The sequence below is a fragment of the Pichia kudriavzevii genome, chromosome 5 (assembly GCF_003054445.1).
Source record: "Pichia kudriavzevii chromosome 5, complete sequence".
In the NCBI taxonomy this organism is placed as follows: Eukaryota; Fungi; Ascomycota; class Pichiomycetes; order Pichiales; family Pichiaceae; genus Pichia; species Pichia kudriavzevii.
Genome location: NC_042510.1, coordinates 965,686 through 992,368, shown reverse-complemented (window position 1 = coordinate 992,368; position 26,683 = coordinate 965,686). Strand labels below are relative to the sequence as shown.

At 37.9% G+C, this 26,683-nt stretch overlaps 12 protein-coding genes and 1 non-coding gene across 13 annotated transcripts; 7 read left to right on the top strand and 6 right to left on the bottom strand.

The window, feature by feature from the left end:
• Nucleotides 1–114: 114 nt before the first annotated feature.
• On the top strand, nucleotides 115–1,686 carry C5L36_0E04680 (uncharacterized protein; the record flags this gene model as incomplete). Its single annotated transcript, XM_029468031.1, has 1 exon — nucleotides 115–1,686. One exon carries the CDS (start codon nucleotides 115–117, stop codon nucleotides 1,684–1,686), a length of 1,572 nt encoding a protein of 523 aa, XP_029323891.1.
• A 593-nt stretch (nucleotides 1,687–2,279) lies between these two features.
• Nucleotides 2,280–3,836, top strand: C5L36_0E04670 (uncharacterized protein; the record flags this gene model as incomplete). Its single annotated transcript, XM_029468030.1, has 1 exon — nucleotides 2,280–3,836. The coding sequence occupies one exon, from the start codon at nucleotides 2,280–2,282 to the stop codon at nucleotides 3,834–3,836; it is 1,557 nt and encodes a 518-aa protein (XP_029323890.1).
• A 431-nt stretch (nucleotides 3,837–4,267) lies between these two features.
• On the top strand, nucleotides 4,268–6,160 carry C5L36_0E04660 (uncharacterized protein; the record flags this gene model as incomplete). The annotated part of the gene is made up of 1 exon (XM_029468029.1): nucleotides 4,268–6,160. One exon carries the CDS (start codon nucleotides 4,268–4,270, stop codon nucleotides 6,158–6,160), a length of 1,893 nt encoding a protein of 630 aa, XP_029323889.1.
• Nucleotides 6,161–6,682: 522 nt separating this feature from the next.
• C5L36_0E04650 (uncharacterized protein) lies at nucleotides 6,683–8,254 on the top strand (the record flags this gene model as incomplete). The annotated part of the gene is made up of 1 exon (XM_029468028.1): nucleotides 6,683–8,254. One exon carries the CDS (start codon nucleotides 6,683–6,685, stop codon nucleotides 8,252–8,254), a length of 1,572 nt encoding a protein of 523 aa, XP_029323888.1.
• Nucleotides 8,255–8,599: 345 nt separating this feature from the next.
• On the top strand, nucleotides 8,600–9,619 carry C5L36_0E04640 (uncharacterized protein; the record flags this gene model as incomplete). Its single annotated transcript, XM_029468027.1, has 1 exon — nucleotides 8,600–9,619. The coding sequence occupies one exon, from the start codon at nucleotides 8,600–8,602 to the stop codon at nucleotides 9,617–9,619; it is 1,020 nt and encodes a 339-aa protein (XP_029323887.1).
• A 192-nt stretch (nucleotides 9,620–9,811) lies between these two features.
• On the bottom strand, nucleotides 9,812–9,883 carry C5L36_0Etrna13G. The gene has a single exon. It is a non-coding gene; the product is annotated as a tRNA-Gly (tRNA).
• A 3,651-nt stretch (nucleotides 9,884–13,534) lies between these two features.
• On the bottom strand, nucleotides 13,535–14,290 carry C5L36_0E04635 (uncharacterized protein; the record flags this gene model as incomplete). Its single annotated transcript, XM_029468026.1, has 2 exons — nucleotides 13,535–14,098; nucleotides 14,237–14,290. The coding sequence occupies 2 exons, from the start codon at nucleotides 14,288–14,290 to the stop codon at nucleotides 13,535–13,537; spliced, it is 618 nt and encodes a 205-aa protein (XP_029323886.1).
• A 241-nt stretch (nucleotides 14,291–14,531) lies between these two features.
• C5L36_0E04630 (uncharacterized protein) lies at nucleotides 14,532–16,823 on the bottom strand (the record flags this gene model as incomplete). The annotated part of the gene is made up of 1 exon (XM_029468025.1): nucleotides 14,532–16,823. One exon carries the CDS (start codon nucleotides 16,821–16,823, stop codon nucleotides 14,532–14,534), a length of 2,292 nt encoding a protein of 763 aa, XP_029323885.1.
• A 10-nt stretch (nucleotides 16,824–16,833) lies between these two features.
• On the bottom strand, nucleotides 16,834–18,186 carry C5L36_0E04620 (uncharacterized protein; the record flags this gene model as incomplete). Its single annotated transcript, XM_029468024.1, has 1 exon — nucleotides 16,834–18,186. One exon carries the CDS (start codon nucleotides 18,184–18,186, stop codon nucleotides 16,834–16,836), a length of 1,353 nt encoding a protein of 450 aa, XP_029323884.1.
• A 197-nt stretch (nucleotides 18,187–18,383) lies between these two features.
• C5L36_0E04610 (uncharacterized protein) lies at nucleotides 18,384–18,839 on the top strand (the record flags this gene model as incomplete). The annotated part of the gene is made up of 1 exon (XM_029468023.1): nucleotides 18,384–18,839. One exon carries the CDS (start codon nucleotides 18,384–18,386, stop codon nucleotides 18,837–18,839), a length of 456 nt encoding a protein of 151 aa, XP_029323883.1.
• Nucleotides 18,840–19,007: 168 nt separating this feature from the next.
• On the bottom strand, nucleotides 19,008–19,399 carry C5L36_0E04600 (uncharacterized protein; the record flags this gene model as incomplete). The annotated part of the gene is made up of 2 exons (XM_029468022.1): nucleotides 19,008–19,268; nucleotides 19,358–19,399. 2 exons carry the CDS (start codon nucleotides 19,397–19,399, stop codon nucleotides 19,008–19,010), a joined length of 303 nt encoding a protein of 100 aa, XP_029323882.1.
• Nucleotides 19,400–19,727: 328 nt separating this feature from the next.
• C5L36_0E04590 (uncharacterized protein) lies at nucleotides 19,728–21,218 on the bottom strand (the record flags this gene model as incomplete). Its single annotated transcript, XM_029468021.1, has 1 exon — nucleotides 19,728–21,218. The coding sequence occupies one exon, from the start codon at nucleotides 21,216–21,218 to the stop codon at nucleotides 19,728–19,730; it is 1,491 nt and encodes a 496-aa protein (XP_029323881.1).
• Nucleotides 21,219–21,548: 330 nt separating this feature from the next.
• On the top strand, nucleotides 21,549–26,654 carry C5L36_0E04580 (uncharacterized protein; the record flags this gene model as incomplete). Its single annotated transcript, XM_029468020.1, has 1 exon — nucleotides 21,549–26,654. The coding sequence occupies one exon, from the start codon at nucleotides 21,549–21,551 to the stop codon at nucleotides 26,652–26,654; it is 5,106 nt and encodes a 1,701-aa protein (XP_029323880.1).
• Nucleotides 26,655–26,683: the final 29 nt, after the last annotated feature.

The following is a 26,683-nucleotide window of genomic DNA, read 5'->3' as shown; positions in this document are numbered from 1 at the left end:
ATAAAAAAAAGTATAAGTCACGTGCGGTGTACGGATGTTTGCTGCTTGCTGCTTGCTGCTAGAGGCTCAGCTGCAAAACAGCACTTTTACTAGATTGTGTAGCAAAAGGTCAACATGAGCTCAATTACAGGTTCAGTGTTTGCACCACATAGCAAACCGATAAGCAAGAACTCATTGCTAGAAATGATTTTTGTACAGGATAGTGGAGGAGAAACTGATCTACCACGACACGCTGCTCAGGAGGGGACACCTTTAGAAAAAATCCAATATTATGAGAGTCGTCGTCCTCCCTGTGAAGAAATAGGGAGTACAGTGTACCCCCAAATCAACGAGCAACAGAAGATGCCATGGGAATATAACCAAGACAAGAATGGGTTTCAAGATTTACCATTTGTTTTAGTGTTTGTGGTTGTTTTGCTGTGTTTTTGTGTTGCTGCACTTCAGAGCTTCCTGTGCGTTTCGCAGTTTCACCAACAGGGAGTAACAACTTTTTGGGGTATTCTTGTTACTAAGTTCAACCTTGGCAGTATCACCATTAGCAAAGGGTTTATTTTAGCAACAGCAATTATTAGCTGCTCAATATTACTTGGATTTCTACAGTTGTTAGGATTGGTGTTCTTCTATAAGATTTTCATAATTGGTGGATTCATTGGTAGCACCATATTGGCGTTAAGTTTGACTATTTATTTCTACCTGAACTTAAAATTGAAGCCCATGTATTTGTCAATTGCTATGTTGATTTTGTGCATATTCTTAGGTTGGATTTTACGGTCAAAAGTGGCCTTCAGTACCCAACTCATCAGAATTGGCTCTAGATTTATGAGGTCAAATCCTAGTATTTGGATAATTTATACAGTGATGATCCTACTCAACACACTTGGAGTAGTAGTATATTTTTATGTTTTTACATTATCTGTTCTTTCCCTTGAAATGGAAACTGGTCACAATGTCCAATATGTAAAAGTATCCTTTTTACTTTTCTGTGGTTACTATTTTGCACAAATCTTTGAAAACGCCGTGAAAGTTACCGTGGGTACAATTTGCTGTAAATGGTACTTTAACTCTTCAATTGACACTTCAACTGCAATATGTCATATGTTGAGTAGATGCAGTGGTTCAATTTGCTTGGGGTCTTTGATTATGGGGGGTTTGACTATTGTGAGGGAGTTTTCGATGATATCAAAGTCTAAAAGAAGGCTGACATCGAATCCATTTTCAAAGATTGTGTGGACTATGGTTACTACATTGATGTCAATTGTACAATTTACAATGAAATACTTTAATGAATATGCGTTTGCATATATGGTATTACACGCAACAGGATATATAACCTCGTCTTATAAGATGTACAACTTGTACATAAGAAAAGGGTACAGTACTTTAATCAGCGAAAGTATTGTCAAAGTGACTCTTCAACTCTATGTGGTGTATTCCGGTATAGCCGCATCGACACTTGCATTCTTTTACATTGCTGTGGCAGTACCTCAACAAGAGATCTATAATACTGAGGTGGTTGCCATTGTCCTTGTGAGCGGATTGGTTGCACTGCAAATAACAAGAATGGTCTCAATGCTGGTAAATGCCTATGTTCATCTCATGCTTGTTTGTTTAACAGAATATAGAGAAACTTTGCAATGGTTACATCCGCAAGAGTTTGAGTTGATTCAAAAACACCTTGTACACTAAACTCACTAGTAGTTGCTACTCTAACTGAAATTATTGTATATAATATACAGTTGATGAACCAACCAATCACACTACATAAAACTGCATCGGCAAAATATCGTGTGGGAAGTCCGGGATATTTCTCCTGAAATAGCCTCGAAATCCGTCACTTTATATAAGTTTCCAGATACTGTCATGGCGTCTACTATCATTGTCCTAGCTAATCGTACCCTAATCATGTTTAGCTTTTATCAAAATACTCGCTAGTATTTCCGGTGATAATATTGCTATCATCTTGTCTCACATTACACATTGTAAATACTACGTCATCACCATATATTATGTGGTCTATATATATATATATATATATGTGTGTGTGTGTGTGTGTGTGTATGATTGGTCTTCTTCCTTAAGGAAAACCAGGCTCTATACAAGTTGAAGAGCTCTCAACGTCAATTTTCATACGTGACGGCTTTTTCTGGACAGTTTGAGTTCATATATTCTCATTTCTCTCAACGTCGCGATGTCTCAAATTAACTCTAATAATATTACCGGAAGGCAAAGGTTCGGTTGTCTATTTACAACAGGTACTTTTGGTAATTGCCTTCCATACAATGAATGCGTCGTTAGAAGATAATACAATGAGTGACCCTTTGGGAGCTAAGGAGCCTATTTCATCTGATCCGAACAACGATATTGGTGCCCAAGCCTATGAGGCAGACTTCGATTTCCAAGACGGAAATCTCGGTGATGATGAAGTTGACTCGTTTGCAATTGACGAAGATAGGTTCACCACCGAGACTCCAGTATGGAACGATACAAAGTTTGCGATTTTCTTTTTAATTGTGTTTGTTTTGTTTATAGTTAAGTCTTTCTCGTTGATTGTGAAGCATATGAAGACACTAGCAGATGAAATACCACCAAGCCAGACTGTTCCAAATTCATTGTTCTTTAGTTTGAAGTCTATTTTCTTGATTCTTGTTACGATTGCCTTGTCAACAGCAGTGACGATGAAACTATTTTTTCTTGCCGGTAAGAAATCAATCAGGCTCGTTGAAACCGGAATTAAGTTTATTACTGGTTTCTTCATGCTGGCTACGGTTGCAGCTTTTTTCATTAGACAATATATTCAAGGATTTCTATTTGGTATAGTTACTGCAATTTTGTTTACTATCATTATCAAATTCAAGCAGCTGATTACTCTTGCTGGTAATATACTAAGCATTGTCATTTCTGTGCTTATGAAATATCCAGCTACAGCCTTTGCTGCGGGTGGCGGGTACATTAGCACTTCATTTTTCACCGGTTTATTGAGCATAGTTAATGGTTGTACATACATTGCATATGGGTTCCATGGTGATGGTACACCTAGATTTGACGATCAAGGCAACAAGATCTCACAGGTTAGTACAGGTTTTGTCTTGACGCTACTATTTTTGAACTTTGCAGGATTATACATTGTTGATGTTGCGAGAAATGTCATGCACGTTACCATCGGCGGTATATATGGTACATGGTACTACACTGAGCAAACTTTCAACGGAATGCCTAAAAATGAGGGCACTGGTTCGTTTAAGAGGGCAATGACTTACAACTTTGGTTCTCTATGTTTTGGATCGCTATGTGTTGTGATTTTCCAATGTATTGCCGTGACCGTTTTACTGATTGATAGAAACCAAGGATATGTTGGCCAAATTGGGGATTTGATCCTAAGATTAACAAGTACAGGTGTTGGATATTTCAACTTGTATGTGTTCTCGTTTGTTGCACTTTACGGCTCCTCTATGATGAGATCGGTTAAGGCCACCTATAAGTTCTTCAAGGATAGAGGGCTACAAGCATTTTGCAATGACTTCATTATTAGCTTGGCGTTGGGATTCTACTGTCTCATTGCGGCTTTTATTAGCGGTATCTTCATTGCAATCTTCTTGTACATCTTTAAGGCAATAGTTGGAATCAGAGAGGAATTTTTCGCTCCACTACTAACCTCTTCTCTTGTCGTTAGTTTCAACATCACAACGGTTTTGATCCTCACTATTGTCTCTGGCTCTTCTGTTTTCTTCTATGCACTAAACAAAGATCCCTCTGTGTACCAGGAGAGTCATCAGTTCGAATTCCAAGAAATATCGAGATGTTTCCCAAGAGTTTTGCAACGTGTTAACCTCCAATAGGTAAAACTATATAATTTACTTATAATTGACTGAAGATGACCCTGCCACCTACCATTTGACACCTACCATTTGACAGCTGTCTACCGCTAGACCGTTATCCTTGTTCTTTTTGGTTCAGCCCTGCATGCATTCTACAGCCCTACATGTATCCTCTGTCTATCTTTGTTCTTTATTATTGAAATTCTTCTTTTAACAAAAAGATCTCGGTATCGGCGTGCAATTTTTTGCTTGCGCCGATGTGTTCTGCCGTGTGAGTTGCCTTTTTAGGGAAGATCCACGGCTGAAGAAAATTCGCTCAGTGTTCACGCCAGGCACCCTTTTTTTTGGCTTGACGCTTATATAAGGGATGTGCCTTTCCCTTTAACCTTGGATCAATAGGAATAAGAGTAGTTATACTTTGTTGTCTAATTTTCACTATTTACCAAAAAAAAATGTCACAAGAATCTGGGAGAGAAATCGAATCGTTAGACTCTGATATCAGATCTTTTGATTCAACCCAAGTGGATCAGTATCTTGCTGGTACCAACAATGATGCGAATGAAAGTGCAAATGCAAATGCAAATGCAAATGCAGACACTGAAAACTCCACCATACACAAAACACAATCGAGGTTAAGCCAGCTCATTGAATCAATTACTCATAATGATGAAGCTGAGGATTCCCAAGTCTTGAAGAAACTTCTGACCCAGAACTCTGAAGGTATCAAGAAGTTGCAAACCAACCTAGAGCAAGATGGTTATGGTGAGATGGGTCCATTGGAAGAACCTATTGATATGGTGAAGACAACTACAGCTTTTGAGATGGATCCCAATACAAAGTTCCATGATGCGGATCCGTGGAGATATCCAACTGATCTCGACACACAGATGAGATTGGTTGTGTTCACCGACGATGACAAGGAGGATCCGAGAAATTGGTCAAGTACCAAAAAGTGGTTTATAACTGTGCTACTTGGAACTGTTTGTTTTGATGTTGCGCTAGGTTCTGCTATTGTCACCGGTGATATCGAAGGACCTGGTAAGACCTTTGGAGTTTCTCAAGAGGTTGTCATTTTGACTGTTACTTTGTTTGTTCTCGGTTTTGGTTTTGGTCCTCTATTATTTGCTCCCCTCTCTGAAGAATTTGGTAGAAAAGTTGTCTATGTGATCACCTTGGGTGTAGCGGTCATTTTCATTATCCCCTGTGCGGATGCAAAGAATATCGGTACTCTACTAGTTTGTAGACTGATTGATGGTTTGGCGTTTTCTGCTCCAATGTGCTTGATTGGTGGTAACTTGGCGGATATGTTTGAAGGCTCTGATAGAGGTGTTGCTATGTCTATTTTCTCTGCAGCTCCATTCTTAGGTCCAGTCATTGGTCCTTTAATTGGTGGTTACATTGGCGACAATGCAGGCTGGAGATGGTTATATTGGGTTCTGTTGATCTTCAGTGGTGTTGTCTATGCCGCTGTTGTCATCTTTCTTCCAGAGACTTCACATTCACAGATTTTGAAGAGAAGAGCAAAGAACTTGAGAAAGTTAACAGGTGATAATACATATAGAGCATTATGTGAATTGAAGCAAAGGAGTCTCTCGGAAACAGCCAAGGAAACTTTAGCAAGACCTCTTGTTCTCTTGTCCGAATTGATTGTTTTCTTGATCACCATGTACATGTCTGTGATTTATGGTTTATTGTACATGTTTTTCTTTGCATATCCAGTTGTTTACATGGAAGGTAAAGGTTGGTCTGCTTCCAAAACAGGTTTAATGTTTATTCCAATTGCTGTTGGTGTTCTGCTTTCAACAGCGGTTGCACCATTCTTTAATAAACAATACAATCAAAGAGCACAGGCATACCGTGACCGCGGTGAATTACCACCAGCTGAGTTAAGATTGATCCCAATGATGATTGGATGCTGGTTTGTTCCTGTGGGATTATTTGCATTTGCTTGGTCATCTTACCCAAGGCTTAGCTGGGCAGGTCCATGCTTCTCTGGATTTGCGTGTGGATTTGGATTCAACTGTTTGTACAACCCAGCAAACAACTACATTGTCGACTCATACCAACATTATGCAGCGTCTGCTTTAGCAGCTAAAACTTTTGTTAGATCTCTCTGGGGTGCAAGTGTTCCATTGTTTACTATCCAAATGTACCACAGATTGGGTTACGAATGGGCGACAACTCTCATGGCGTTTATTTCATTGGCTTGCTGTATCATCCCATACATGTTCTACATTTTCGGTGCTAGAATCAGAAAGAAGTCCAGGTACGCATATTCTCCTGAAAAGAAGGGAGGCGTATCTAGCGATTCTACCTCCGAGGGCAAACAATCTCTATCAGAGTAGGTATGCCTTAACGACCCCAATTATTCACAATACACTTTTATGATCCTATATATATATAACAAACTAATAACTAATCTCTAATAACTAATATAAAACGGTATAATATAATATACAACAAAGCACAACAACAAAGTCTACAGAATAACACACATTTTATTATAAAATACACTAACAAAATAAACTAACAAAATACACAGAGCAATACTTAACTCAATACACTGCAACTATAAACGTCTAAACGATGATTCACCCCTCAGACTCCTCTAGCAGCCCACGTCGATGGCGGATGGCCGCGAGAAAAGATGATTCAACGATGATTCACTTTTCGTCCATTTTTTTTTTTCAGCAACCCACCCATACCGGAGTTCTCAGACCTGCAAGTGACCACAATCAGGATAGTATAAATTCACCACTTGCTCCCCAGGTGACACTGTATACATCATTGCTCTCTTTTCTGTTTGTTCCCGCATATACACTGGCATCAATCGGACTGTGGCCAAGACAAATAAATACCTCGACCGTATGAGTGACGACTTTGATCATAGCTCTCAAGACTCCAGCAAGAGAGCCCTAAGTATGGGCAACGAAACTTCACTGGATGTGAAGGACCAGGATGTGGATTTGATGTACCCAGACGAATATATCCCCACGGAGAAGGAAATGCATCCCATCTACAGACACTTGGACTATCGGATCATACCTGCATGTTGGGTACTTTACTTCTTAGCGTCATATGGGTCGTCTGCTTACGGTAACACGTTGACTATGAACTATGAGAAAGGACACTCCTTGGCACATTCTCTTAATTTGACCACTCACGACACGTCCACTGCCACCGCTCTCTATTATGTGGCGTACATCATTTTCGATCTACCAATGAACCTCATAATGACTCGTGCCTCTCCACAGATATGGTTGTCCAGAATTATCATCAGTGTCGGTATCGTGTATATGTGTTATGCGGCATTGCACAATGGACGTGGCTTGATGGCAATCAGGTTTATGACGGGATTTGCAGACGCAGGCACGTGGCCAGGCCTCTCCTACTACATCTCCCTCTGGTACCCTGAACACAGGACTGCCCGCAGAATCGGCTACTACTTTACAGCTGCGCAGCTATCTGCAGCTGCAGCTGGTCTAGTTGCAGCTGGGTTTCAACGTATGGATATGGACAGAGGGCTATATGGTTGGAAATGGTACTACATAGTGTATGGTGCAATCACTGTGTTTGTTGGAATCTTACTTATATGGTGGTTGCCCGACAGACCTTCATACCTCAAATCTTCGGAGGCCAACATGTTGAGTTTTAGGAGGTACCTACCAGACGGCCTCATGAAATACTTTAGGCCCATCCAACCGTTAAACAAACGTGAGAGAAGATTACATCATTTGGATATGCAATATAGATACAAGAATGTCAAATGGGGAGTTAAGGACGTGGTAAATATCATTATTGACTTTAGAACGTGGCCTTTAGTTATGATGTATTTTGGAGTCGTTGGTACGGGTTTTGGTTTGGCAGTTTTCGCAACAACATTGATTAGGGCCAACCATCCTGGCTTATCAGGTATAGATGTTTCTCTCTTGTATGCACCGATTTGGTTATTTGATTTCGCTAGTATCATAATCACCACACCAATTGCGGATAGGTATAAGAAATGGAGACATTTTATCTTTTGTTTCTTCTCCATGTTGATTATCACTGGTTTATTAATCACTTCCTATGCCCATGGTCCATGGAATAGGTATGCCGGTTTATTGATTGCTGGTTTTGGTTTAGGACCAACTGTCCCAATTACAATGACATTAACGTCTCAAATTATGACTGCCAGATATGGTGATGTTGGTTCTGCTGCTGCTGCTGCAATTGTTTCTGGTTTGGGTAATTTGGGCACAGTTGCTGCAACGTATGCATTGTATTCCGGTTGGCCTGCAGATAAGGCCAGACTGTACAGAGATTCCAATATGATGTTAATCTTGATTCTGGGTGTCAGCATAGTTTCTGCCATTGTCTGCTGGTACATCATGGAGAAAATAGACAACGGAATGTACAATGAAAAGCGTAAGTACGTCGAGGCACAAACTGAACTGTAGACAAAATATTTGTTTCAACTATAGATATAATATAACTTTTTAACCTTAATAGACAATAATTTAATCACCTTCCTACTGCTTAACGGTAATTGGGCCAATCACACTTGCGAAACAAACGGTTGGAAGAAAAATATTGTGCAATAAAGTAATTTCCCAAAACAAGATAAAATCTCGGCGATGTATCACCGCATTTTCCCAATACAGTTTTCGGCGGTACATTACCGGTACTGGGTTTCAGATGCCTATAAAAGACAGGGAAATTCCAAGAAGGATTAAGCTTCAAACCTTACTTTATACTTCCTTCTTCCCACAACACAAACACAAAAGCTAACCACCACCAGAACAATGACTAAATTACTTGACAAATTTGAAAAATATCCATTATTATTTGGACCATCTCCAATCTCCAAGTTTGATAACTTAGCTTCTAACTTAGGTAACAAGGTCAACATATATGCTAAAAGAGAAGATAGAAATTCCGGTTTAGCATTTGCTGGTAACAAACTAAGAAAGTTTGAATATATTGTTCCTGATATTCTTGCAGGTGACTACACCCACATTGTTTCTATTGGTGGTATCCAATCCAACCAAACCTTAATGACTGTTGCAACTGCTTCCAAGCTAGGTTTAAAGGCTGTCACTGTCCAGGAAAACTGGGTTCCAATTCCAGAAGAAGAGAAGGACACCTATGACAAGGTCGGTAACATCGAAGCAGCAAGAATTATGGGTGGTGATGTCCGTTTAGTCCCTGATGGTTTTGACATTGGTATGAGAAAGTCTTTTGAAGATGCAATGAATGAGCTTAAAGAGCAGGGATACAAACCATACCCGGTTCCAGCGGGCTGTTCTGAACACAAATATGGTGGTTTAGGTTTCGTTGGTTTTGCTGATGAAGTCATTGAGCAAGAAAAGGAATTAGGCATCAAATTCGATAAAATCGTTGTTTGTTGTGTTACTGGTTCTACTGCAGCAGGTATTTTTGTTGGTATGGCACAATATGGTAGAGAAAATGATGTTATTGCAATTGATGCTTCTGGTAAGCCTGAAAAGACCTTTGAACAAACTCTAAGAATTATCAACGACACTTCAAAATTGATTGGTTTGAACAAGAAATTCGATACCTTCAACTTTGATACCCGTTTCGGTGGCCCAGTCTACGGTATTCCAAACGAAGGTACTATTGAAGCTATCAAGCTTCTCGGTCAAACCGAAGGTACTTTGACTGACCCAGTTTATGAAGGTAAGTCCATGCAAGGTTTGATTCAGTTAGTCAGAGAAGATGCCTTTGAAAAAGGTTCCAATATTCTTTACGTCCACTTGGGTGGTGCATCCGCATTATCTGCATACAAATCTTACTTTAAATAATCCTGTTTAACCCTTTATGGAATAGAAACCATTTTTGCCAAGACTATTTAATAATATATGGACAAATAAAGAAGATATTAGTAGTCTGTCCGCGTAATAATAAAGTACTCGTTAAATCTTCGAATATAAACCAGTACGCAATACCCACAAAAAAAGTTAACTTCCTTTTAAAAGGAGGTTATACAAAAAAAATGAGAAGTACGGGATTCGAACCCGTGACGCCACCTTGGAAGGGTGGCATGCTAACCACTACACTAACTTCTCATTTCTTGTCATTGTAAGAGATCAGACAAAGGACTATCTCTCTATTTCCTCATCGGGTAATCATATAGAAGGTTGAAGAAGATTGTAGAAGGTTAAACAGAAGTTCTAGAAGATAATTAAATCCCTCAAAATGCTATTTTTAAATTAAAGAATTACTATTTAAACAGAGGACATTCCATATATGTCCTCAGAGAATTAACGTATAAAAATATTTAAGATATAAATAAGCAATAATCAGATTCTAAAGTACGCACCACCAGCAACACTTTCATGTCAGTATCTCTTCCAACAATGTCTTGACACCAGAAATAATATCAACGGTGACAACCGCTAAAAGTGCAAACCTCTTTGACAAAGGTTAATAAAGCTTTTTTTTGTAGAACATAGTCAAAATAACTACCTTTCTAAGAATTGTTAATAAACAATATCTAATTTTAAGTTGGAAGAAATTTGAATTATAGTTGAACTTCTTACTCTTTTAGTTTCAACAATGTAAAATCCCCTTAGTCAAAATATTCCTTACATCAGCTCACTAAATCAGGTCCATATATGATGTAACCACAAATAAGTAGATAGATATCAGTCATATATCAATGCACTTATGTTAGGTAAAAGAGTTATTTCATATCACTATTAGTTATAGGTGTTAAGACAGATTATTAAGACATTAGCCGATTAAACAAAAAATCCCCCTCTCAGTCCCATTGCGGCCGATTAGACCGAATTAGGTAAATTAGCAGAATCAGGATTTAGCTGATACCCAATACATAAAGTTATATTTAAGTGCCGTATCTTGACAAGATGGTCCGATCTATGAGTATCTAACTCAGTAAACAACGGATTTCTCTATAAATAACAGGATATCCTTCTATTCAGATTTTTTTCTCCTATACGTTATTTTATACAGATTCCTCCAATGACTGCTTAATGAATAACTTAAATATGAATATCCAAAGTAGAATTAATAGGTGTCTACAATAGATAACAAAATTAGCTTTCATCACATCACAACAACACCGTTAACATTTACTACATTTACTGCAATTATTTATATTAAAGGCCATATATTGATTTGCTAACACTTGTAAAAGAAATCCACAGAGACAAAGTGACGAAAACAAAAATGGTCTATCATTCATAAAGATATTTGTATGAAATGAATAAGATATACATAGATGAGCTTAACAGTTGCGGATAAGAAAAATACTTATAAAATGCACCAATTAGGAAATGGTGATACCCTGATTATAATAGGTCACTTAATCAAAACAGGTTTTCCTGATTCGTTCAGTTAATAGAAATATTCCTTGTCTTGAGTGTTTGGTGTTTGAGTTGTCCACATCAATAGGTTCTAGGTAGGAGTAATAAGAAAGTGACCATTTCAGAATAGATTTGGAATGTAGAGCGTTTTTCTTGAGCCATATTACATTTTAGTGCTTCAATAGCTGTGGGTAAAACCGTTGGATGTTGCAGACGTCAAACTTGTAGACCACAAGGCGTTGTTACAAATTTTCTAAAAGAAAGTGACTCAATGAGCATTTTCGTAGTTTATATTTTAGAAAGACAGCTCCTCATACGTAACTTAAAGCTGTTCTTATAGGCCTCCAACTCACAATATAATATAAGCTTTTGATTGGTTCCTGAGTTTGGTCGATTTTCCAAAACAAAATTCCTAATATTTAACTGAAGGTATATCCAGAAAGCATTAGTAATATACAAGTGCTTTGAGAGTTGAAGATATGCTTAAGATTAATAGCTAAGCATAACTCGGAGTAGTTGCTGCGTTTGTCGATGAGGTCATAAGGCAAGTAGTACGGAAAAAGATTGGGATTCACACTCTTAATTTGCTCCTCAGCTCTGTCTTACACACCAGTATATTATTCAATTGGTTTTTTGTATAACAACATTCGAATAATGCCTCATTTCAATATAAGTCTCCGTACGAATTTAGATAGATGTCAAATATCTACCGAGAGAAAAAAATTTTCAAGAAGACATAAAAATAAAAGTACCTACACAGATAATCAATCATTGCAATACCATAAAAGTAAGAATTTAATAATGTAGAATTGGTTTATCTATTATAATGGACAACAGGCCTTCATTATGGCGGTTCTCTAGTCAAGAAGTTTTTATTTCTTGCTGACAGTCAAAGAAAGATAGGGTAATATGAGAGCGATGCTTATTGTAAAGTCTGATTTTGGATTTTTCATTCCAATATTTTGAACATTAGTACAAAAAAATAATCCTATTTGATAACTTAATGCCACCAAGTTTCATGTAATGTTGTATACATGGCGTAAATAAACTTGAATACGGTATTCCTCACCACTTTGCTGTTTGACTTTTTTAGCTCAAGTGTGTTACTTGCTGTATTGCCGAAATTAAGTTTGTAAGTAAACAGATAACTATCTTCTACTTAGGTAACACAACACTTAAAACTCATTTCAAGCTCATTTTAAAACAATTTCAATAATAGATTTTCATCACAACAATAATAGTATTTGTATTTCGAGTAAAAAAAAAAGGAAGAAACACTAGTGCAGATTTGACATTGCAAGAGTCTATATCAATAGAGAAATTATGCTATTAAGAAAATTATTTGGCCTGACTGTTTGGTGGATAACTCGCTGAAAGAGTACCTCAAAAATACGACTAAACACCTTGTACTCAAAAGGTTGCGTTTTTCGAATACATTTGCAGGTTTTCAAGAGATCACCGTCTACTACACGCCACGCAAAACTTGAAAAGGAGAAACTGAGTCAGGTAGTATATGACTATGCATAGAGGAAAATTCAAACTCTTTATAAAAATCTCCCACCTGGTTACCGACAAAACCCACAGTACTGTTCAATTGTCATAATGGTACACACCAAAAACTCTCTCCTTGATGACACTTTTTTGTGTTTAAAGACGAGTCGGTGTTAGTTGAGGCATTTTGTAAAAAGTAGCAAAATGGTGAGACCCTGAACGAAATCTTACGAGATGCCACACGTCCACCAAGAGCGAAAACGCAGTTCCCGTTCCCCGATAACCTTGGTAATTAATCCGACGATACTTGTACCTACATGGGAAGAGCTGGAAACCCCGCAATCTAAGGATTATCCAATTTTAGAAACACGTGAGGTTGTTGTTGCAGACAAAACTCGTCACCTTAATGATGTTGATATGGGTCGATTCGCACCACAAACATGTTATTTCCAACAATTGTTTTCCTTCGCTGCAACAATAGATGCCATTTAAGCTTTCCTTCACTGGCACCTTGTGAAGATTATCTTATGATTTCCCGCATGGCTGTACTCCTCACACTCATAACTTGTTTTCTACAAGGCAAGTCTTTTCTGTGGGAAAACACTTCTTGACAGCACGACAATTGCACCATTTTTCCATCATTTGGCTAATCTGTTATGTGTTTCTCTAAGAAACTGATTTCCAGAGCACCCTTTCATAGGGTCCGTAAGTTTAATTATGGTATCATTACATAATAGAAAGGTTCTCCGAGAAGATTCGTAAAACCACTGATATGACGCCATGCCAGCAGCTAATTACACCAAACCAAGACAACAAACACACCTTTCAACGCTATACCTTCTATAGACTATACATGTTAGAGGAATCGTCTGATTTTTTGTTTTCCATTCAAGCCAAACATCAAAAATTAACCTTGCTTCGGCAATGGGGACATGTATCTGAATTCAAGTACCACTGCTTGAAACATTCAACATGTAAAATGTGGCGGCAATCAAGTATTATGTTTTTCTTTAAAGTTTTACCTTTACTGTTGCAAGAAAGCTCGCTTTTTGAAGATGTTTTGTCAAATAGCTCCTCCAAGCATATAACACACTGATTTTCCAAAGCATGTATGGGTTGCTCACATTGCCGTATCAGGAGTTCACAGTTATTTTCAAGAATTGTCATTCTCCTCGTTCTGATCAAGTGTCGAGTCACAACAATGATTAACTTAAGTGCAGACACACACCGCAACAAGAGGAATATTATGTTGATTGTTGACTTCGTAAACGCACTTGCCAGCCCCGACGTTAGATTCAAAAAACTATGATTTATTCTGAAAAAACTAACAATCAATACTCCTATGAGGAGTATTATATGTACGTTACCTAACTCTGACAAAACATTTGATATGGTATGGTAGAGGTAGTTTTGCAGGTTGTGTCTCTTTGATGCATCCGTAAAATATATTAGTGCTCCGGTAAACTGTATAGGGGATATTAAAAGGTTGAACTGTTAGTATTTATCGTACTCTGGCACTGGGCAAATATAGACCATTTGCTGTAATCACTGGCTTTACCGCATAAAAAAATTCAATCTATGCTAATGTAATATAATACGTACGGCACCAAGACCTAGCTGCCACCTTGATATCCCCACACTCTGACTGCTACTCATTTGGCTTTGTTTGCTGGATTTCCTCCTAGACTTCACGTTCCTCTTTGACTGCCTTCAAACGTCATGCCTGTCAACTCCCTACTTTTCGTTTGGTTTTCATCTTTTTTTTTTTCTGCATGAGAAAATCATGTGCGAGGGCTCAATTAGTTTTTCTTTTTGATACAGTTCATACGCCTTACAGGTTTAAATTACAACTATATAGTATTGCTTAGACGGTTACAATGATATGTTCTTTCTTTGGTCAATTTTCTGTCTTTTCTTCTGTTTTTGCCTCTGTTTGGTCAACAGCGGTTTCCTCTTGCTTCTTTGCAGCTTCCTGTACAACCTCCTCAACAGCCTTCTTTTCTGCCTTTTCTTTATCAAGCGCAGCCTTATCAATGTCAAATAATCTATACAAAAGTTCTGCAGTTTCGTGCTTGTTAACCATCAAATTAAAGCTGCTCTTACCTTTCCACAGTGGGAAGAATAATTCTTCATTAGGGTTGTTAGTTTTGACCTTAACAAAACATGATCCTTCGCCCATCTTTGCAACTTCTTCAATGAACCTTGGATCTGCATTGCTATCTCTAACTTGCTGAAGACTTGGTGATAATTCAGTAAGTAATAACTTGAGCATTTCCAGGTTCAGTTCAATCTGCCTTGATGTTGGCAAGTATTTCCTAACAACGTGTAAACATTCATTTTGGAACCTCCAAGGACAAATGTCACTCTTTTGTGCAACAAATAGCTTGATACCAGTATATATGATCCTCAGCTTCTTATCATTGTTTTCCAGAATTTTTTTAACAATTGGTGACACATAGTAGATTGAACGCAATGGCTCACCAGTTGCGTTTCTCACCAAAGTACAATCTTTTGGGAATTCGTCTAATACATTGTAAAATTTCCAGCAGTTTTGTAAAACTTCATTCTTTGGATCAATGAAAATAAACGGTTCTTCATTTGCATCTATTGGTAACTTCTCCTTTCTTTGCTTGACAACTTCAGTAACGTTAGTTTCTTCGACCTTTTGTTTCTTAGCCTCAGACTCTAATTGTTCAGATGCTTCTCTCTTGTTTTCGGAGACACTCTTCGCAGGAACCTCAACTTCGGCTTCCTTCTCAAAGACAGTAATGAAAAACCCACCAGTGTTTTGATCTTGGGGATATACCCTCATACAATAATCTAAATTCATATCTTTCGATTCTTCGTCACTTGGTGGGAATAGACTCTCTGGTAATTTTTCATCTTCACCCCTTGCCTTGATTTCTCCATCTTTGCCATAGACATTCCAAGTTTTGATACCATTGTGTCTGATCAAACCAGGTAACCTGTCACTCGAATCAACCAATTTAACTTTACCTCCCCATAATTTTAATGCAGCTGCAACAACAGCCTCGTTCTCAAGTGGGTTCAAAGAACAAGTGGAATACACTAATCTTCCACCGGGCTTCAGTAACTGCAAGCCTCTCTTTAGGATGTTCAATTGAAGTGGATGTAAGCCAATAGCATTACCAAATCTCCACTCTTTCCAAACCATGATGTTTTTCCTCATGGTTGCGTCACCAGAACATGGAACATCACATAAAATTCTGTCGAATTTGACATATTGGCCATTCTCTTCCAGTTTCATCTTTGGGAACATCTGTGCATCATGGTTAACAACAACAACATTAGCAGAGTTCAATCTCTTAATTTGATGGACCAACATATATGCTCTTCTATAGTCAGAGTCGTTAGCCATAACAAAACCTGTTGGTTGTTGGGTGTCATCATTGGAATCTTTGAAGGTATGCAACGCTTCAATTAGTTGGGCGGTCTTGGAACCAGGTGCTGCACACATGTCCAAAACATGATGATGTGGTTCAACATCCAAAACTAGAGGTGGAATCATGGACACCGCTTCTTGTCTGGAGATATTACCAACCTCGTTTTCAACCATTAGGAACTTTTGAACTTTGGCATATTCAGGAACCTTTTTGATGACTTGCTTAGGCAAATCAATCTGAAATGCCAAGTTGTCAGGATACCAAGGGAGGGCATATGGCTTTTTATAATTTTCAGTGCCTTCTGCATTTTCTAATAACGGCATAATTTTATTTTGGAAAAGTTCGGCAATGATTTTTGCATGTTTTCTTGAACCGGTAACTCTGAAAGTAAGTGGTAGAGTTTCTTGACATGTTTTCTTGAAAAGATCAAAGTCTCCATTTGGAATAATACCCAATCCCCTGTAGTAGTTTTCCCAGGATTCATTTTCCTGTTTGATTTGACTCCACGGTTCCCTGTCGTCTCTTTTACCGAGCTTGTTTCCGTTTCTGTTCCCTCTTCTTCCCTTTTTTCCCATTTTTATAAATCTCAGGACAGTTGTATGAAAGAATCTATTCATATACAACTCCCTCGAGTTGAGTGTACTAGTAGTATAGAGCAATGTATATTTCAGAACGAAATTTTCATGAAAAACCTCATACTTGAGAAAAATACGAGTAAAATTTTTTTCTTCTTTTTCCAGTTTCTGGGTGTATGAGTTTGCTAGTAAACGCCTTACTTTTACCATTATCTATCTACTAATATACATTACCATTTTTTGTTCCTATATTGACAGGTCGAATCTCTTCTTCTGTTTCACTGCCACTGTTTGTTGAAGATGCCCTGAAATTTTGCCTTCTCGACTGCTCAGCGTGTTTTGAGAATGGCCTATTCTTCTCATCTCCTCTTGTGGAGTGCTTGATTTCTTCGTCAGAACTTTCACTGCTGGCACTATCATCATGAACACGAATAAACCTCTCTATGCTACTCATCTTTTTAGTTTTTACCTTCTCCATGTATGATTTAAAGGTTGAATCGCCGCAGCTATCTTCAACCCACTTTGTAACCAAAGCACTCAATGCCAATAACGCTGATCCGTCAAATATTTTAGCATAATTGGCATTGTATTCTTCGTCGGATATCCCCAAAGATGTTCTTATTCTTTCAGCAACGTAGTAGTGGATTGCATTTGCAATCTCTTCTCCTGGTAACTCAACTTTGGTATGACGTTGAATATCTTCCCTGCTGAGATACACTAACTCATTAGGCTCAAATCCATATTTGTCTGTTAGTATTTCATCGGGAGGCTTGTAATATACTTGATTTATTCCTGTTGGTTCTTTGAATCTGTTCATTTCTTTGAATTCTGGCCGGAGCTTGGGCACTTCTGAATTATTAACATACATGCTATCTCCCTCAATGTGTGTCCCTCTTTCGAACTCTAGTTTCCCAGCGGAGAGAACTTCCAAATTTGCCGAACTGTATATTGTAGGATTCTTATAAAGTTTGCAAAAATCAATGTACTCCAACTGTGATTTCTTTCTCTCTGGCGATTTCCCATCAGATTCACCAGATGAATCGGTTTCATCAGATTCGCTAGATTCATCAGACTTGTCTGACTCGTCTGTTTCGCCTGGTTCTCCCAACATCACAGAGCTATCTGATTGCTCTGACTTCACCGACTTCCCTGATTCTTCTGATTCGTCCAATTGATCCTTATCGTCTACTATGGACACTCCTCTTTCAGCATCAGAGGGATATTCTGAAGTATCTGATGAACCACTAGATGCCTTTTGAGGCGACTTGGATGCATTTTCAGGTTCGTGGCTTGGGGACAAAATCAAATTATTCTTTAAATCAATAGTTTCCTCAACTTCTCCAGATGTTGTGCCGTCTTCAGTTAAATGTGAATCATCATTTATGTCTGCTGAACTATTACGGATGCCATTAAAAATTGGCGTGAAGGGTGGTGATTCAGACTCTGAGTATTGGGCTAGTGGAGGTGAAGATGGTGGAGGGGAAGATAGTAATTTCTGCCTCTTACTATTTTGACTTTCCAGATTATCCCAGGTGTTTTCTAATTCTCTTTTCTGATCATCCCTGTCAGACATGCTTACGCCAATACTGCAGTTTTGTGTTTGAGTACTGCTAAAACAGAGAGAGAAGTATATAAAAAAATAATTAAAAGAAATACTCTATTGGGAGAAAATTTGAAATTTTAGTGTTGTCATGCTTTAATAAATATTGTGTAGTTCAAAAGTCTAATTGTACAACACACGAGGAATAGGAGCTTAATAAATGACCAATAATGCCAAACCAGAGCACTGAAGAACAAATCAAACTGTTAAATGACCGAATAGCAGAGTTAGCTCTGATTGTATCGTTAAAAACACGAGAAATGGATGCGATTGAGAAGAAATACAATGATCGACTACAAACATTGAATAAATATATTGAAAATCTTCACGTAGCTCTGGGAACTCAGCCGCAAGAAGGATCCATAAGAGATGTTGATTTGGTGGAGAAACTACAGAGCTTGCAACTTCAAAATGAAAGTGGTGATGATTTTATTATAATTCCCACCAAAAAGGTAATTTTAACACCAGCTCAAGATAAAACTAATCCAAAAGAGCATAGAAAGGTATTCGTGATACCAAAGGAGACTACACATCATCGACGCAAAAATATTACTTGCTCATATTGTAAAGAAACAGGTCATAAGCGATCGCAGTGTCCTAAAATTCTTTATGGAGGGCACACCTAGTACCTTTGAGCAGTTAGTTTCTTTTGATACATTGATGATTTGATTTATTTTTATAAAACCGAGTATAATATACAATTATCAATAAAATGACAGTTTAGGTGCATGTATTTGTTTGATTAGGTTGCTCTAGCGATTCATTGACTTCATGGATTTAAGGTAAGAGTATGCTTATCTGCCTGCAATTTTTTCACCTGCACTTGCCATTGCTTCCCTTCTACTTGCATCTTGGAGGAGATTCGTGTCAACGCATGCAGGGTTGATATGGATGTATCTAATGTTGGTGCCCCTTAGGAATAAGTTCTTAACTGCAATGAAATGTGGGTATTTCTCAGTATCAACCTGTATGTTGTCTAGTTTCAAATTGAGATATTGATCAACAGACTTCAAAGTGCCTGTGATCTTTATATCACTCTTTAAATCAACAGTTATCTATGTCAAATGGGTAAGCAGGTTAGTATAATGCTTTAAGAAAGAGGCCAAGAGAGAGAAAACAAGAATGCAAAATAATTCAGACATACTTCTTGATCCACAAGTGTTTTGAAAAAGGAGAAAAAAAGCATGTTTGCTTGCCAGTGGTGATTCTAGTTGTATTCCTGTTTCCTCCAAAAGAGCTTTCTCAATAGACGATATTCTTTGAAGAGTCTTTCAAGTGATTCTACTTAAATGCACATACCAAATAATACAAGCGCGCTGAACTTTTAGAAGATCCGATTTTCGGTTTTTTTTTTCTCTGTAGGAAAGCAATTATATGGACAAGCTATAAAGGAAATAAAAATAATATATACAGATATGAATAATAAATGTCTGTTTTTACGTAAGTTAGGATGTGCTTTAATCTATTTTAACATAATATAGTTTAGTTTAGTCTAGTTCTTACCTTAATTTAACCTAGTTCAATTTACCCCCGCTTTTCTTAGCAGTCTCTTCTAAACTCTTCTTTAAGATCAACATGTTGGCTCTGCTTGGCTTCTTCAAATTATTGACCACTAATAATACAGTTGTCAACAGGGTCAAAGCACCAGCTTGATGTGTAGCTGCTAAGTCAGTAGGCACAAGGTATAATAAAGTGCACATACCAAGGATATATTGCATGGTGACAACACCCATGGAGATGTTTAACCATTTGTATGCTGGTCTTGGGATTATAGTCTTGATTTTATGGGAATACATGTGAGTAGCAAAGACAAGAATAGCAGTTGTTGTAGCCAAAATTCTATGTTCTAATTGGACAGTTGCTTGGTTTTCCAACATGTTTCTCCACCATAAATCCGATTGATCTTTAAGTCTCGAATGGACTGGGTCAAATAGTTCGTGAAATGAAGGGATATAGTTTTCACCCATTTCAGGGAAAGTATTGTAAATCAAACCAGCATCCAAGCCAGCAACAAAAGCGCCAGACATTGCAGTTAAGAAAACTATACCTAGTAAACCCTTATTGAAGAACCTAAATTTAGATAGTGATTTCGATTGGATTTGCTGGAAGTATTTCGCATACTCTTGAGGATTCTTCATAATCCACTGATTTCTCAAGACAGAGAAACCGGTAGAGATCATTGCACAGTAAACCAAAAATGCAGCACCGAGGTGAGTCGCCAATCTGTATTGAGAGACAGTGGGCTTGGAACGCCTCTCCTCTAAAAGCTCCGAATCAATACCAGAATAAACCATCCACCAACCAATTGCACCTTGTAAGCCTATCAATCCACAAATACCTAGCAATTTGGCAGACGTTCTCAGAGAAACTTTTTTCCTTGCAATGAAATAAAGGGTTGGCAAAACGAAAACCATCCCGATAATTCTTCCCAATAATCTATGGGACCACTCCATAGAATAAATAAATTTGAAATCTTCAAGATCCATATCCGAGTTGAGTAGTTTGAATTCAGGTGAATCCTTGTACTTCTCAAACTCTTCAATCCAATCTTGTTCGTTCATTGGGGGTAAAGCACCAGTGACCGGCTTCCATTCAGTGATGGACAAACCTGATTCGGTAAGTCTCGTTAAGCCACCCAAGACAACTATAGCGAAAACCAAAACAGAGGTACCAATACATAAATAGCCAACGGCTTTGTGAGAGTTGGCTGGCCAGGAACTTTTTCTAATATTAGCAGCAGCGGTCGATGCCTCCACACCATTGTATAGTCTACTTGCCGTAGAAAATTGTCTTGATTGTTGAGTAAATCCAGCAGCAAAGTACTTTGAAACATTGGATACTGGGATTCCTGCTGTTCTGACAGAGTTTGCAGATCTTATTGACTTGACAAAATCAAATGTCGATAATCTTTTACTTGTTGATTTCGTAAAAAAATTGGTGAAACGTGACTGCAAGAGTACAGGGTTACGTGTGAAGAACATCTGTGTTCTGGCAAAGAAAACCATTCTGAACGGTTGATGCTTTTGTCTCTTTCCTAATGAATGATTCCTGGAAATGCTGGTAGTTACTGCAGGCAAAGTAGGGTGATGATATATCGCATGACAATCTACAAGAAAATAAGAAATGAAAATATATGCTCCGAAAGGTGTACGGATGCACTGAATATTAGAGTATCATGGCTCAATCACAGATATCGACATTGAAACATTGAAACAATATACAATACCGAAGAAAGGAAATTCCCCATTTTACAAGGTCTTCGATAGACAACTATCTCAACTCTTTGGAAATCTTTTTGAATAGTGGTCGTTTACTGGTAAAATAGAGAGGACAAGATGCCTGTCCAAGATATCAAAGGTGCAAAACAATCTTTTGATAGTAAAAGCCTCGATTTCAACGGATTAAATATGGATCAGAATGGAGCTGGTTACACATCTATGCAATCCCCAAGTACCGAGAATCCAAACGTGCTATCACTTTATAAGGATATTACCAGTAGTGGAGAACTACCAATAAGGCCGTCTTCTCAACCAGTTAGAACGAGAAATAGAGGCTATAGTTTGAGAACACAATTACTGAACACACATCTTGTCAAACAATCTGAGAATTATCTTGAGGATCGTAATAATGAGCAAGATATCGAACTAGCCTCGGTAGGGAATACTTACACTCCTGATGGGTATACTAGAAACAAAGAAGAATACAACGAGAACGACCAATTTGGCACAGATTTTGTCAATGATTCAATGTTAGATTTCAGTGAAGATTTAAAGAACATTAAGGATGCCAAGTTTATATCGGGTAAAAATGGGGTGAAGTTAAGCAACGAGTTTGATGACAAGTTTGACAGGGATGACGATTATAGATTAAAGAGTAAAACTAAACTCATGATGAACAACAATGCTATCAATTTTTTCAAAAAAATGTATATCCTATTGTCCGGCGGAAGAATAGAATTATCCTCTGTGGGTGGGAGGGAAATTCCAATCTCCATCAACTTGAACAATACAGATTTTCCAAAAATTCTTGATAAACAAAACAAGCCATTACTTATTGATAATCGTCAAAATAAACCATATGTTGACAATCTCATTACTTCGTCTAAATATACGTTATGGAGTTTCCTTCCTAGACAACTATACGCACAATTTTCAAAACTTGCAAATTGCTATTTTATGACCATTGCCATATTCCAGCTAATTCCCAACTGGTCCACAACCGGTACAAGTACCACAATCATTCCACTTTCCATATTTATTACAATCGCAATGTTACGTGAAGGTTGGGATGACATGAAAAGACACAAGCTAGATAAAGAAGAGAATCATCGCCATACAAAAGTGCTTAAAGAATTGGAGTCTCCTAAATCTTTATTTGAGTCAGATATGAGGTTCAGTAAGAGTACGGCGTCATTTTCAAGATTGAGACCAAGTGGTCAATCTTTTGACTTGGAATTCGAAGATGATTTAGAGCTAGAGAGAGAAGCGGAGTCAAAAAATTCGTATGATAGTGAGCGGCTTTTGCACTCTATGGGTGTATCTGCCAACAAAATTAAATGGAAAGACGTCAAGGTTGGTGACATCGTTAAACTGGAGTGTGACGAGTGGGTTCCTGCTGATATGATACTTTTGACAAGTACCAATGAATTAGGTGAAGCTTTTGTGGAAACCATGGCATTAGACGGGGAGACTAATTTGAAGTCTAAAATTCCTAATATAGAGTTGCATAAAAAGGCCAACAGGGCAAAGAGTCTCTTTAATTTGACAGGTAAGGTTTTATCTGAAGATCCAAATAATGATCTATATAATTATGAAGGCTCCATTGACTTACCTAATATGGAAACTCAGGAAATGGAGACGTACCCCCTCGGGCCAGACCAAATTTTATATAGAGGTTCAATACTGAGGAACACAGATTCATGTTTGGGCTTAGTTATATTCACTGGTGAAGAAACAAAGATCAGAATGAATGCGATCAAAAATCCTAGAATCAAGGCGCCTAAATTACAGAAAAAAATCAACATGATTGTTGGGTTCATGGTTTTCGTTGTCATAACATTATCTTTATTCAGTTTCATGGCTCAGAATATCTTCCAGAAAAAATATGGCTCAAATATGTGGTATACCTTAGGTACACAAGCAGGTGTTGTACCGACAATTATGGGATTTATTATTATGTACAACACCTTGATTCCACTTTCGTTGTACATAACAATGGAAATGATAAAAGTTGTACAGCTACAGCTACTTCAATGGGATATAGATATGTACCACTTACCCTCAGATACACCAGCAGAAGCACGGACGGCGACAATTTTAGAGGAATTAGGACAAGTTAGTTATATTTTTTCTGATAAAACAGGTACCTTGACAGATAACGTTATGATATTTCGGAAGTTCTCTGTCTGTGGAGTTCCTTGGCTTCATAACGTTGATGTGTTACTAAAAGGGGAGCAACACAATGATCCTAACGATATATCGGATGTCTTCAAAGACAGTGAAGAGAAGCCGGGCATGTTGATAACAGATGGGAGACCAAGTATGGCCTCTTTGAATCAGATTAGAAAACAACAAGGACAGGAAGAAGAAGAAAAGAAGAAGCACGATTCAATAAAAACATCATTTGAATTTATTCAATTTATCCAGTCGAACCCAAGTTCGGTTTTTGCTGAGAAAGCAACACTTTTCTTACTATCGCTTGCCCTGTGTCACACTTGTTTACCAAGAAGGTTTATGAAGGACACACCTCAGAGTGGCGACAATGATTCAATCGATTCCATAGATAGGACTTCGGCACTAAACCCATTTGCGAGTGATCAAGAAGAAGGTGAAGAATCCATAGAATATCAGGCAGCATCTCCAGATGAATTAGCTTTAGTCCAAGCCGCATGCGACATGGGATTTATCTTGTTTGATAAGAAACTAAAGACAGTAACGTTGAAAACATTTCCCAAGGGCTTTGATAATGAATCAAAGCTAACCAAATATGAGATACTAGATGTTATTGAATTTTCATCTGCCAGAAAAAGAATGTCAGTAATTGTTAAGTTTCCTAATGATGAGATTATAATGTTCTGTAAAGGTGCAGATAATGTCATACTCGAGAGGTTACATAATTCAGCTATTGTTAGTGAAAAGCAAAGAGAGATTGACAGGAGTATTGAAGGCCGGAAGAAAGCTGAAGCAGAGTTTATTTTGAATAAAAGGTCTATCGATCAAATCAATTCGGCGACTTCGCCAAGAAGTTCGTTTGGAACGGTCCGGAGGAGTCTATCGTTATCGAGAAAATCTATGGCTAATGATGCATATGGTAATATCGATTCAATGCTAGAGAATGAAAATGATGTTGATGAACTTGTAAAGATGTCTAGGAAATCCATAGAAGTTGAAAGTCGTAAGAAATATAACCTGTCCAAAAATCAATATATTCCCCCAGTTAAGTTATTAAAAAATGAGAAATTTTTGATTGAGAGAACACTACGGCATATCGACGATTTTTCATCGGAAGGTTTAAGAACATTACTTTATTCATACCGAAAACTGAATGAGAATGAGTACAAGGAGTGGAGCCGGAGGTATGCCGAAGCTAAAACTTCGCTAGTCGACAGAGCTGATAATATTGCAAAAGTTGGTACCGAATTTGAAAATAATTTAATTCTCTTAGGATGTACTGCTATTGAAGATAAACTACAAGAAGGAGTTCCCGAGGCAATAGAGAAACTGAGACGCGCAGGTATTAGAATGTGGATGTTAACAGGTGACAAAAGAGAAACTGCAATTAATATTGGTTACTCATGTAAGTTAATAAAAGATTATTCTAAAGTTGTCATCTTGTCATTAGATAGAGAGAACCAAATGGATGATATAGTATCTACCATTAAAGAAACAGAAATGGAGATATATGAGGAGAGCATAGCACATTGTGTCGTTGTTATCGATGGCTCAACATTGACCGAAGTCGAAAAGGATGAGGCAATACTATCGTTGTTCATTAGATTGGGTGTTCAGGCTGATTCAGTGATAGTCTGTCGTGCCTCGCCCTCACAGAAGGCAAATATGGTTACAAAGGTAAGAAACTTGGATAAAAGTAAAGTTACTTTAGCAATTGGTGATGGAGCGAACGACATTGCGATGATACAGAGTGCCGACGTTGGCATTGGTATAACGGGTAAAGAAGGTCTACAAGCCGCCAGAACCAGTGATTATTCCATTGCACAATTTAGATATTTATTAAAGCTACTTTTGGTCCATGGTCGATACAACTATATTAGAACATCTAAGTTTGTACTTTGTACATTCTACAAAGAATTGATGTTCTATCTATCACAGTTGATATATCAAAGATATACCATGTTCACTGGATCTTCGATGTATGAATCATGGTCATTATCGATGTTCAATACGCTATTCACCTCATTACCGGTGTTGTGTATTGGAATGTATGATCGGGATTTGAATCAATCCACTTTAATAGCGGTACCTGAACTCTATCATAAAGGTGTGAAGAACGAAACATTCAATCTACCAGTTTTTATTCAATGGGTTTTACTTGCTACGTCTCAATCAGTTACGGTCAGTTTTGTACTCTTTCAAATATATGGATTCCCTGCCTTGTTGGATAATACCACCTATCCATTAGGTGTAGTATTATTTACAACCTTTATTATTATAATCAACGTCAAATTAAATATTGTTGAAATGCATACCATAACCAAAGTGTCGATTATTTCAGCAGGTGTTTCAATTGGAGGATGGATTTTATGGTGTATGTTACTAGTAGGACTATACAAAACCAAGCTCAGCACAATATACTATGTTGAACATGGGTTGTTTGAGCATTTTGGTAAAGACTTTACGTTTTGGGCAAGCATATTGATATTGACGGTTGTTGGAATTTGGATTGATTTGATTTTTTACCTTGTATCGCATCTATTCTACACAACAGAGACCGAAAAATACCAAATTCTAGAGAAGGATGAGAGGCTCCAAAAGAGGTTTGAAATTGAATCGTATAATGAGCTGAAACAAGGATGGTTATGGTTACATGAGTCACAGATCAAGGAAGGGAAAATCGATGAACTGAAGGGATTCAAGAGATTTATCTTCAATCTCAAGAGTTTCCTCAAGAAAGGTTCACTGCACCCGACTGAGAAGACACAATCACGCAAGAGAAAGGGGACCATGATCAATCCGAACGAATTGCCACCGGATACGCCGAGTATTGTTGTGGTGAGTTCTAACGATGAGTACACTGAGGAAATGCTGCCAAGTGGTAAGACAGTGAAAGTGCCCAAGAATCAAGGCAATGGGGAGGAGAGCAGGTACAGGAGGTTTTTCAAATCCAGAAAGTCCTCATTTGATGAGTTTAACGACGGGCGAAGCATCGATGAGATTCTACGTGATCGGCAAAGGGGTTTGGAGTATGATGAAAGTCATCGTTGAGAATTGCAACGTAGTCAAGTTATATAGAT